We start from the raw sequence: 12,745 nt of genomic DNA on the forward strand, positions 1-12,745 counted from the left end.
ATAGAGATGTATCTAAATCTTTGAAGTAAATAAACAGGTTGCTACTCAAGAAAGGAACCTGGAAGTTACTGTGGATCACCCGCACATTAATTGTACACATATATTATCTTTTCAGTTCACCCAGCCATCAACACCTTCTGGGTAGATTATAACAATTAAAAGATCAAAATAAAAATGGCTAAAATATAAAACACAATATTTAAAAGAATAAAATACTAAGAGGAAGTGGCAGGGGGAGAAGATGCCTGAAAACAGGACTTTTAAAAAAGCTGTGGTGCACCCAAATCTTGTCTACCACCACATACAATTATGGCCAACCCAAATAAAAGTAGGTATAGTGGTACTGAACAGGGTAACTGGTATCAAGAGGAACAGCAAGAAACATCCAAACAATTTAATTTTAAAATGATGAAAGGTAAATTTAACAAACAGCAGCAGAGGGTTCAAATAGGGAATGCCAGAACAGACTAGCAATATGTGGAATAAGATATATATATATATCAGAAAACAATTTTAATATTTTACCAATTGACATCTCAATCCTATATATGCCAACCTGGGAAGAAGCCCCACTGAACTCATTAGGGCTTACTTCTAAGTAGATATGAGAAGGACTGAACTGTTCTGAACAGAGAGCAGATAAAGCTTAACATGACTGAATATTGATCAATACATTTTTTTAAGAAACCCAGCACTAAAAGCAAGAGCATCCAAGAGATACGTAGGCAGCATCTTGAGATCATCTTTTCTACAAGGAGGGGATTTCCTGTTTTTATTGAAGAGCAGTCACTCCTCTGTCCCCTCGCACAAGCACCTTTAGTGACACAACTTTAAGGAAGATTTATCAGGTCGTACAAATTAGACCATTATTACAGGGAGGCAGAAAAGCAGATTCCTGCTAAAGACCCAAAGGACAAAAAGAAAAGAACTGAAGGAAACTGGGTCTGTCTCACAGAAAAGCAGAGACATCAACTTTGTCACAGGTATACAGAAAGTGAATTGTGCAGTTGATGTCCCCTAGGCTAAGAAATGCAAAGTAACTAACTAGCATAGAAGGGTAGAGGAAAGAGAGATGAAGGAACATGCAAGCAATAACCCTAAGGGAATCAGCGGTTGTCTTTTGACAAGCCAGGACTTTTCATTTCAGTTGCTATGCTGGCCGGTAATGACAGCACAGGCTTTCAAAGAGCTTTTTCCAGCTCCATTAGCAGACAATCTCTTCACAGCAATTCTTTCCCACTCTGGGCTTGTGACAGCCACTCATTAGCTTCGTGACACAGGTTACAATACAAAGATGCCGCAACACAAAGGCTGGGGTGGCTCGAGCATGCATCTCGTTCCTCGTAGGCAAAGTGGGACAGACAGGCACCCGCGGCGAGCACAGCATAAAATTTAGGCGATTCTCTTTGTGCAGTGCAATATTTCTACTGTGCGGGTGCCAAAAGGTGTTCCCATTTCTTCCGCCAAAATAGCAAATCAATTCAAGTTGTTGTTGTTTTAGAAACAGCAAATTCCCAAGGACATCTGGTGACTCCAAAACAAAACCAAAAAAAAGGCTGCATATCCTCCAACACAGTTAATAATTCCCTTTTCTATGGCCTCTTCCAAAACTGGTGCCAGCCAGAAGTTTAGCACTACGATTTCCATCACCTGCAATCCAAAACCTTCCAGTGTAGTGTAGCAGTTAGTGTGTGTGGGACTGAGAAGGTCTGGGTTCAAATCGCCATGAAGCTCCATGAGTGACTTTGGGCCAGTCACCAACTTGCTGTTTGAACCCACACAGGGTGGTTGTGAGGATAAGATGGAGAGGAAGAGGGCAAGATAAGCTGCCTTGGGCTCCTTGGAGGAAAGGTGTGATATAAGAAATATCAGTATTATTATCACATTGCATTTATATCACACCTGTTTTCCTCGTGGGGAACTTACAACAGCTTACATGGCTCCATTTTATCCTCACAACAACAACCTTATGAGGTAGGTTAGGCTGAGAGGGACTGGCCCAAAGTCACCCAGGGAGGTCCATGGCCAAGCGGGAACTCAATCCCGGACACAGTCCAGCACTCTCACTGCCACATCAGAATGGCTCTGTAAACAACCAGAGCCCCACTCGTGCAAAGCTTCCTGCATCCGCTCCACCTGTGGCAGCCCTGCCTGCCAACCACAACAGCTAAGCAGAAACTCCGTATTTGGATAGAGCAGACTGCTCGAAGCAAGATTCTGCCACCTTCGTTCACTGCTTCCATAGCCACTCCTGGAAAGAGAATGCTAGACTAGAGGAAAAGAAGTGGTTTATTTAACGTGACAGTGAGGTCCGAGTCCCTAAACGTTCCCTTATATTTACAGCAGCGCTATCTACTTATGAAGAAAGGATGAGCACACAGGTGAAGGCAAAGGAAACATCAAGGCCCTTTCCCGTTCGACTGCCCTTTACTGACAGGAGATCATAGAATCATAGGAGAGTTGGAAGGGGCCAGGGTGGCCATTGGGTCCTGTATCCTGTACAATGCAAGGCTCCAAATTAAATAATACTTCTCAGATGGCCGTCCAGGTGAGAAGGTAAGTGGGCCATTCCATAAGCCCTGTTAAAAGTCTACTTTATTTTTCCTGTTCCCTCGCAAACTCCTTTTCCTTATGTGCCATGTCTCTTTAAATTATAAACCTGCAGGAAGAGACTGTCTTTTTTCCCCTTATTGATTATAAGCCGCTCCAGGAACCTTTATTGGCTGAGAAATGAGATTAAAATACTTTAATTTTTAAAAAATTGCAGGAAGCAAATAGCTGAGGTTGACAAACAGCTGACTGGACCAAGACCCCAAATGGAGTACCAGAAACAATTATCCTCCTGCCAAAGAATGAGAATCAAAGAAAGAGCCTTAGCAGAGACAGAACATAAAAACAATTTTCTGGGCTCAAGACAGTATCCATAGTTACTCCTGCATAAATAAGGCTCATTGAAGAAAATGGGAGTTAAGTTAGACTAACACTGGGCAGAAACCTCCACCCTGCAACTCCAGTTAAGGCCAGCACAGATCCCTGCCTGAAATCCTAAGTGCTACTGACAAACTGTATAAAAAGTGATGGGGAATGGGCAACCCCCAGGCATTGCTGATCACAACTACCATCATCCCTAGCCAGCACTGCCAGCGATGCTGAAGTTATTTTATTTGCAGCAACCACTAGGAGGGGGGGACACATGTCCTCCACTGCCCCTGATATAGACAATACGGAGCCAGGTGGCCTGACTCAGCAGAAGGCAGGTCCCAAGGAGAAATTCTGCATTTCTCCATCATCAGCTTTGTCACTTAAGCAAGAACCCCGGTAGGGTAGCACCCCACTCCAGCAGCACCCCAGTTCTACCCAACACCAGAATAAAGAGATAGGGGAACAAAGGCACCAGTCCTGAAAAAGGTGGTAAAGGTAAAGGTTTCCCCTTGACGTGAAGTCCAGTCATGCCTGACTCTAGGGGGCGGCGCTCATCTCCATTTCCTAGCCGAGGGAGCCAGCGTTTCTCCGCAGACAGTCTCCGTGGTCATGTGGCCGGCATGACTAAACACCGAAGTGCACGGAACACTGTTACCTGCCCACCGAAGTGGTACCTTTTCTTCTACTTGCATTTGCATGCTTTCGAACTGCAAGGTTGGCAGCAGCTGGGACGGAGCAACGGGAACGCACCCCGTTGTGCAGATTCGAACCGGCAACCTTTCGATCAACCAGTCCAGCAGCACAGTGGTTTAAACCACTGCGCCACCTGCTTGACTGGCCAAATAGCAGCCACCAAAAAAGCACAAGATGACAACGCCGGCCTCCGCCACTCCCCATTTCCCAGCCTGTGCCACCCAAACATTCTAGCTGTGGAGGCAGGCAGGCAGGCAGGGAATCCCATCCGTGAACCTGCACACTTGAACTGGCACAAGTTGCCTCCTAGCCACAGACCTCACAAGCTATTTAGTCCATTCATGCACACAGCAGAGATTTTGAAGGGAATCTTGCCATTTTCGCCCTTAGGACAGAGGCCAGCTGAACTGGAATGGTGGGCGCCTTAAATGGGGGAGCCAAGCACATGGCAGGAGCTGCCAGCATGCATCCCAACAAAACTAAGCCCAGCACTCACTGAAATTGAGACGTGGTCCATTTTCAAAGGAACATCACATGGCTGGCTGGAGAACAGGGCATCTGGATGGTTCAGTGTATTCACAGCAGGTGCGTTTTTATGCTTAACAGGAAGTTTTGCAACAGATGTCACCCCAAAATGGTGCCCACAGCTGCTGTGGCACCCACAAAGCTCTTCATTGCTGCCCCTTCAGAAAGACCTTTTTCAAAGATAAGCCTTGTAAAAATGTTTGGGAAATCTTCCTTTTCTCCCTTTCCAGCCTCCTTCCCTCCCACTTACCCCCTTGCCTTTCTCTTTTCCTCTCCTTGCAGCCTCTAGACTTGCTATTTCTCTCTAAGACTTGCTTTAGCCAACTTCGGAGTAGCCAAGCCCCATGCCTGATGCATAATGATGCATTATGTGACCAGCCACCTCCCCCATGGAAGTCATTTTGTGCCCCTCTTGTTTTCTCAAAAGGGTGCAAGGATCCAAAAAGTTTTGGGGTAACTGTTTTCCATAGATCCAGCTTGCACATAACTATCACCACATCACATGTTAGTTTGGCCTCGAGTGGCTGGGCTGTGTGGGGCTGAGCAACTCCCAACTGCTTGCCACTTCCACGTTGCTTTTGCTTTGGTAATCAACCCAGGAATGGGGCACTTACTGAAGGAGAGACAACCCAGAGTTTTAACCCAAAAGCAAACCGTAAAGCACAAACCAAGAATGGGGGCGGGGGGGGGGGTGAAGGTGCCATTCCTGGGTCAGTTATCAAAGCTGAAGTGGTCAGGAAAACACTCGCCCCTGCAGCTGCAAGCATCATCGTTTAAACAACCTACGGATAGTCACTGTATAAATTGGATCATCAAATATTTAACAGAAAGCATTAAAAAAGGAACCTAACATTATTGCAGCCAAAAACCATAGTTTCCATTAAGAAGACACAGCAGAATTTAACAAAAGAAGGGGTGGGGTGGAGTGCAAGGAAAGCAAAGCCGTGTTAATGAGCTAAGGACAAGGCCCTTTCATCTGCACCCCACCCTAAGTTATTCTAAGCCTCCAGACTGAGGTGTTCAACCATCCCACACAGGGCAGCAGAGGTAAGGTTTGCTTCCCCAACCCTAACCCTAGCCCTAACCCTGCATCTTTCACTAGATGGGCTTCTTGCCTGCCCAGCTGGGCTGCTCTGGAGTGGGAGCGAAGGAGGTTGGGAAGGATTCAGGAAATCTCATATCCTGGCCTTTCAAGTCTCCTCCCTGCTCTGTCCATTAAAATCCTCCCTTTCCCTGCTCCAAGGCTGCTTTTCTGACCTTGGGGAACAGCTGGTGCAGTTCTTTCCGTCTTGGCTGTGAGGGAGTGGGGGCGGGGCGGGATAAACCTGCCGACTCCTTGTCTCCAGCCTCAGGGGGTCAACCTCCAAACAATCCTATCGCCCCCCAGATGATGCCTGGAGACTACATATTGCTATCTCCATACTTTGGGGGAACTATGTATAATATAGCCCTGTGCAGCCTCTGCTGTGTTTGTATACATCAATTTAAAAAGTTAATCATATAAGCCAATTTCTCAGTTCCACCTCTGGCTGCAAGGAATACGCAACGGTAACTCCAGATATGTATTCCAAGGACCAGGCAGGGTGAGTTTCGGGCTCATACACTTCTCATGGCCCCTTGGCATGGTGAAGAGAAAGTTGCAAACCTTTGTTTCTTTTTTATGCTAACTACATTTTATAATGACATCCAAATAAACTCCAGTTAATCTTGATGATGCATGGAAAGAAAACAGCTTTAAGTCACAGCTTGTCAAACCAGCATGTTTTCATTAACTATAGTTACGATCAACCATGTTTAAAATGTTGATGCAAAATTAGAAATAAATGAGAAGTGTGATCCTACATCCCTCCAAAATTGGAGCTGAGACTCCAAACAGGGAGCCCCCTGCCCTCCCTTGCAGCAAGCACAGAAAGTCAACCCAGCTGCATCTCTGAGGTTGGAAAGCAACCCTGAAGAGGGCTGAGGGGGCATGCAAGGGAGGGGGGCAAGGGAGGGAGGGAGGAAGCTGGGGCTGATGGCTTATGTGACATCCAAATGCTGCCCTGGCTTCCTTCCCTCCCCTTCCACAGTGCTTCAGCTGCAAGCAGCTGAACGGTGTCCACAATAAGGAGGCCACAATTGCTGCTGCTACACCTCACACTGGATGCACGTAAGTAGCATATTTGAAGGCTGACTTGCATCGAGGGTGGACAACACAGATTTCCCCGAGTTGTGACTTTTTATTTTTTACGTTGGAATGGAATGGGAAAAAAACTCACATCCCTTCAGAGAGAAGCAGGGGCACCACAACTGTGCAACAGAGTACAATTTCACCTAGTTGCAAAGGTACAAAACAGAATACGATGTAGGAGGTGCTAACAAACAACAGTGTAATTTCAACAGTTTTGATTGATAGATACTAATCTGCTTACATGTTGCATGCAAATGGTTTGATATCGTGTTACACTATTTTATTTTTAAGGTTTTTATTTTCTGTAAAGCAGCCAAAGAGCTTCACCTGCTTGGTGGCATAATCACTGAAATGAAATGCAAGGAGTTTCTGATCCATTTCAGAAAGGGGACCTGGGACCTGTCCTCTTAATGCTAAAGCACAGTTCAGTGTGATGTGTTGGGCACAACATGGCCTAGAGCAGGGCTATGCATACGGGGTCGGGGGGAATTATTTAGATGCAATGTCTGACATGCAGGGGCTAAATCTGGCTTTCCTGGGGCTCCCTAAGCAACCTCACCCCTTTAACCACAGCCACTGATGGTTGGGTGGTTTCACACCTGTTGTATACCCACCCCCATTCCCAAAGACAGAAGTGCCTCTTCAGGGTTAACAGGTAAAGGTTTCCTTGCACATGTGTGCTAGTCATGTCAGACTCTGTCATGCCAGCTCTGTTAGTAAGCCAAAGAGCCAGCTTTGTCTGAAGCAGCTTTTGTGGTCATGTGGATGGCATGACTGAATGCCAAGGCACACGGAATGCTGCTGCCTTTCCCACCAAAGTGGTACCTACTTATCTACTCACATTTGCATGCTTTCAAATTGCTAGGGTGGCAAGAGCTGGGACAAAGCAGTGGGCATTCACCCCGTCGTGTGGATTTGAACTGCTGACCTTCTACTCAATAGCTCAGCTGTTTAACCCGCTGTACCACTGTGTCCCTCTTGAGGGTTAATACAGGGAAGTATTTTTCTTTTGTATATTTGGCTTTGCCCACTTGGCCTTTGGCCACATACAACAGTGGAATAGCCTCCCCCTTGAGTTTCTCTGAAACAAAATTTGGCCTCTGAGCTGTAAGAGACTCTGCACCTAATTTAGGAAGAGGGGAAGTGCAGTGACCTCCATATGCTCTAAGGGATAAAGTGAAGAGTGAAAACTGTGGTCATTAGAATGGGGGTCCATTGATATCAAAGGGCAAGTTTAAAATATTTTAATGAATGAGTATCTAAGGCAAGTGTGCATTAAATTTGTGTCTGTGTGGGCCTGGAACTGCCTCCATTACTAAAGGGGTGTCAGTGTACAGTGGCTCTTTGGCAACGTTTGTAGATGTTAGTAACTCATCACAAATATGCATTGGCAGAGACTTAAACATGCCTTGCTCTGCTCACAGTAGTTGCCTCCATCTGATCTACTTTTTCTACAAATAAGCCTATGCGGCAACATATCAAAAGCTTTCACAGACTTAAACTTTATTTTTACTTAGCCCATCAACCTTGGTAATAGGAAGAGTGACATTTCAGTCGTCCCTTCTCACATGGGATCCCCTTATGAGAAGTTATCCTACTACAGCCTTCCTCCAATGGGCATCCCCCAGATGTTTCAGACTGCAACTCTGATCACTCCCATTGGACAAGCTGGCCAGGGATGATGGACATTGTAGTCTAAAACATGGAGTTTGAGGAGGGCTATACTAGATTGTTCAACAGCCAGTTTTTGCCCTCCATTTCATTTTTGAACAATAGTGAATTTAATTGAGTTTTCTAAATCAGATGCAAGCCAAGCTCATTTCAACTGCATCCATGGCATTGCCAAGTGAGAAATCTGCAAGCTGCTTACCCATTTTTACTGAACACTCTGAGCCAAACTTGAATGTTCGGCCCCAGCAAACACAAACAGTGCAGCGTGGTAAATGTGGACAGTAGAACTGCAAATAAGAAGGTCTCCAGGACTGATCTGTAAAGAAGGGATGCAATAACAAAAATTAGTAAAGGCACAATCCTATGAAGGCACAATCCCCTAACTCCGACCATGCCTCATTCAGTATATCTAAACCTACAAAGGACTGCAACCTTAAGCTATTTTAAAAATATATCTTGGGAAATCCAACAGAAAGGAAACAAACAGCACAATAAGCGACAGTAAGGGGTCAGGATCAGTTAGAATTAAACAGCAGAAGTACTTAGGTGCCACAAAAAGCTACAGCAATGAAAATGTGGTTAGACACCTCCTGTGTGTGCACATTCCCTCCTCCAGTGCAGTTACAAGTTGTTGCTTCCATTTGTGATTGACCACACTTTCTCATTACATCCAAACTCTAAAAGAGGTTTCACTTTAATCGTGTTTGGATGAAACAAGCAGGTGTCAAACACCATGTTTTCAGGTTGGCCTGTTTCAACCAAATCAGCGAAGACTAACTGCAGTTTGCATGCTTCAGACAACATGACAAATGATGACAGAAAACAGCAATGAATGTTTTCAAATTGCTCTGCATGTCAAATTGCTCTGCAGGATAAGCGCATACAACTGGGAAAAGGCTTGTGATTTTTGTCATGATAAACTATTACTTATGATCTCAGAATGCACTCAGTGCTGCAAACATGGAGAGTTCAAACCAAGAAGTCTTTTTTCCCAGTCAAGAATCTCATGCATGTTCCCCTTCCCAAACACCACTTTCTATTTTTAATTATTTGCTCTTGGAGACATAAGTCAGTGGCAATTGCAGAGAACTTCTAGCACATTCCACCAAGAGATCCCCAGGAATTTAGATCTTACTTATTATACCCACGCTCAAACTTACACCAATTTGTGTAATATAAGTTTCACTGACTGCTTTGTGTTTTCAAAATAAGCCATTGTTTTAGGACACTTTCACATCTTAAATTCTTCTTTGTTTCAGCAAATTGCTTCCGAATGATACACACTCACATTCTTTAGGAACTCAGGATTACTTCAGAGCAAGTATCTAGTTCTGAATGAAGAACGAAGTGTATGTCTATACCAGGGGTTCACAGTCTGGTGTCCAACAGATGTTTTGGACTACAACTCCAGTCAAGCTCAGCCAGTCTGGCCAATGGAAATGGGTTACAGAAGCTGTAGTCCAACAACTGCTGGTGGGCACCAGCTTGCTTCATTTCAGGCTGGGTGATGGAGGGAATGACAGGTTCTCCATGAATTCAAACCCTCTCCATACAGATAAACATGTTTGACATTTGGGAGAAAAAGCAGAGTGGGGCAGGACAAAAGTTGTTTCAACCAAACAAAATCTGTATTCCAAAATCTATTTCAGAGACATTTGAGGGGGGCAAATTCCAACCCTGGGCAGGGTCAGAAGCAAAACAGGTTGGGCCAAAATTCCACAGTGCTTTAGCTTAAAGTTCTCACTGCTATAACTAAGGCCTGAGAGTGATTTCCACCCTTTAGAATAGGGACAAAAGCCAGGAAACCACAACTGGAGAAAAGAGTACCCTGGAAGGCCAGATCTGGCTCCCAGGCCTATGATTCTGTACTCCTGGCCTGGCCTTCTTCCTATCATGCTTGTTTTCTACATGCAAGAAGAAGTTCTGTTCATTGCAATTTGAAATATGGCATTCTATCCACAGTTTCATTATCCACAGGTTTACTTGTGTTATCAGAAAAAGCAATAGAAATGTTGAGAAAAATTACATTTCATTGGGGTGCTCCATCTCTGACATAAGCAAACTTTTCTGGCTTGTTCTGATAATTTACCCATTTTTAATTCCTTGATAATATGCTATACACACACACATAATGCTTTGTGACTTGATGTATAGTCCAGTGGATAAAACCACGTGCTTGAATTCTTGACTTTGCCTATAGTTCTTGTTTTGTGACACATTATACTGAACCAGACTGATAGTGCTGGTCTCATCTATGGGGCCTTCCTACTTAAGTCAGAATCCCACTCTTGATTCAAACCTGGAAGCCCACACCTGCAACCTGAAGTAGTGCACCTCAGTGAGAACTTGACCACAGCTCATGGTAACTTATTTCCAAGTCACCATGGATAACATTGCAGCCTTAAAGGGCTCTATATGGAAACCCAGGTCCAAATGGCTAAACATAGAATATTGGGTTCATAAGACTTACTCCATCAGTGGTGCTCCATAAAGAACAATGATTCCATGGTAAAAGATACAGGACATGCAGAAGTATACACAGCATCTTAGAAACCTCGCGACCTTTTAAATAAAAGAAAGGCTTTATTATGTCTTACTTATTCATCAGTGTGCATAGGGCTTCATAGAGTACAAGAGGACTACCCAAGGATTATACAACCTAAAATTTAATACAGACGGGGAAACATAGGTGATGAAACAGCTAAACAGGGAAGCAATATGCATTATTAAATGTTTTAGAGGTATATACACACACATAGCATATGCCATATCTTGAGTTTAGTGGTCCATGTTGTGATCCCTGACTATCCTTAATGGTTATGGTCTTCCAGGAGATCAGGCAGGAGTCTGCCACATAAGGCCCTCTTTAAACCTGGATGTGCAAAGGACTGAACATGGGGTTTTATACAATAAAACTCTATGGGGTTCTATCACTGTAGCACTAATCCACAAAAGAGAAATCTTGACCACTGTTTACTAGTTCTTGAGTGAATTATCACATGGTAGATAAAGAAAAAGAAGTCTTACAGTTTATAATAGAAATGCAATGAAGCATAATGCAGTGCAATCCTATACATGTCTACTTAGAAGTAAATTTGAATGGTCTTAGCATTGCAGCCTTAGGTATTTGAAAGGTATGGTAGTTAGATACATTCAACTCTTTTGAGAAGCAGCTGATATAGAGCAGTGCTTAAATACTGAGCTTTGGACCTAAACGCTCTCTGTTCAAATCTGTTTTCAGTCATGTATTAGGCAACTGAAGACAAGCCACTACTCCCTCAGCCTCTGAAAAGTACCAAATATTACTCTTATGCAAAACGTAACAACAATTACATTTTAAAAGGATCAACACTTACCTTATGGGCAAGGGAACTTCTTCTATTGGATGGATTTGGTTTAAGAATGATATGTAAAATTATAGTGACAGCACCAACAGCTGCTGAACAGATGCACAACCATGTCAGGTGTGTTCCATAGATTGAGAAGTTCTCCACAAGCAGATAGGGAATGACAATTGTTACAATAACAGAAGCTATACTGCTGACATTGGCAGACAGCAGCCTCTTCAGTTCTTTATCCTTCATGGTCTTCCCTCTTCAACCACCACCTGGCTGAGAAGCAAATTAAGGCATTTATTTTCTTATATATACTTATAACAAGGCTCTCCTCACACAATGAAGAGATTTTGGAAGAATGGAACCAAGGAAATCTAAACTGACCCACAATTTAATTTATAACCATATCATACCACCACTTGCCTATTGGACCCTTGCCTGTCTTGGTTAATAAATAATTCCAAGCACGGGATTGGGATCTGGATCTTGGAAGTGGTTAACGCTTCTCTGAGGGAGGGTCGGGTGCCTGCCCCTTTAAAGGAGGCAGTAGTCCGACCGGTCCTGAAGAAAGTGTCACTGGATCCAGAGATGGCCACTAATTATAGACCAGTGGCCAATATCCCGTTTCTGGGCAAGGTGTTAGAGCAGGTGGTGGCGGGACAACTCCAAGCTCTCTTGGATGAAACTGATTATCTGGACCCATTTCAGTCCGGCTTCAGACCCGGGTACGGTACTGAATCTGCCTTGGTTGCCCTGTACGATGACCTGTGCAGGGAGAAGGACAGGGGGAGTGTGTCCCTGTTGGTTCTCCTGGACCTCTCAGCGGCTTTCGATACCATCGACCATGGCATGCTTCTGGATAGGCTAGCGGGATTGGGGGTCGGAAGCACTGCTTTGCAGTGGTTCCGCTCCTGTCTCAATGGCCGATTCCAGAAGGTGGTGCTGGGGGACTATGGCTCTGCACCATGGCAGCTATGCCATGGAGTACCGCAGGGGTCCATTTTGTCCCCTTTGCTGTTCAACATCTACATGAAACCGCTGGGAGAGGTCATCAGGAGATGTGGGCTGCGGAATCATCAGTACGCTGATGATACCCAGCTCTACCTCTCATTTTCCACCAATCCAGGTGAGGCAGTGGCTGTACTGAACCGGTGCCTGGCCGAGGTAATGAGCTGGATGAGGGCCAATAAACTGAAGCTCAATCCAGACAAGACGGAGGTCCTGTTGGTTGGCAGATCGGGCTTCGGAGAGGGCGAATTGAACTTAGTCCTGAATGGGGTTGCACTCCTTCTTAGGGACAAGGTCCACAGCCTGGGAGTGCTCCTCGACCCAGAGCTTTCATTGGAAGCTCAGGTGACAGCGGTGGCGAGGAGCGCTTTCCTTCAGCTTCGGCCGATTCATCAGCTGCACCCCTACCTGGAGTACGACT

The 12,745-nt window shown here is 44.8% G+C and overlaps 1 protein-coding gene across 1 annotated transcript in view; it reads right to left on the reverse strand.

Annotated features, from left to right (window-relative positions):
* The window catches only part of PIGF (phosphatidylinositol glycan anchor biosynthesis class F), a 36,928-nt gene that overhangs the window by 18,570 nt on the left and 5,613 nt on the right, over positions 1-12,745 (reverse strand). The window contains exons 2-4 of the mRNA XM_044428553.1: positions 11,338-11,592; positions 10,452-10,543; positions 8,181-8,297 (exon numbers count right to left, since the gene is read on the reverse strand). Coding sequence (XP_044284488.1) covers positions 8,181-8,297; positions 10,452-10,543; positions 11,338-11,565 — 437 coding nt within the window. The 5' untranslated portion in view covers positions 11,566-11,592. The remainder of the gene's footprint in view (positions 1-8,180; positions 8,298-10,451; positions 10,544-11,337; positions 11,593-12,745) is intronic.

This window comes from Varanus komodoensis, unplaced genomic scaffold (assembly GCF_004798865.1).
Source record: "Varanus komodoensis strain SLA01 unplaced genomic scaffold, ASM479886v1 scaffold2, whole genome shotgun sequence".
NCBI classification, from domain to species: domain Eukaryota; kingdom Metazoa; phylum Chordata; class Lepidosauria; order Squamata; family Varanidae; genus Varanus; species Varanus komodoensis.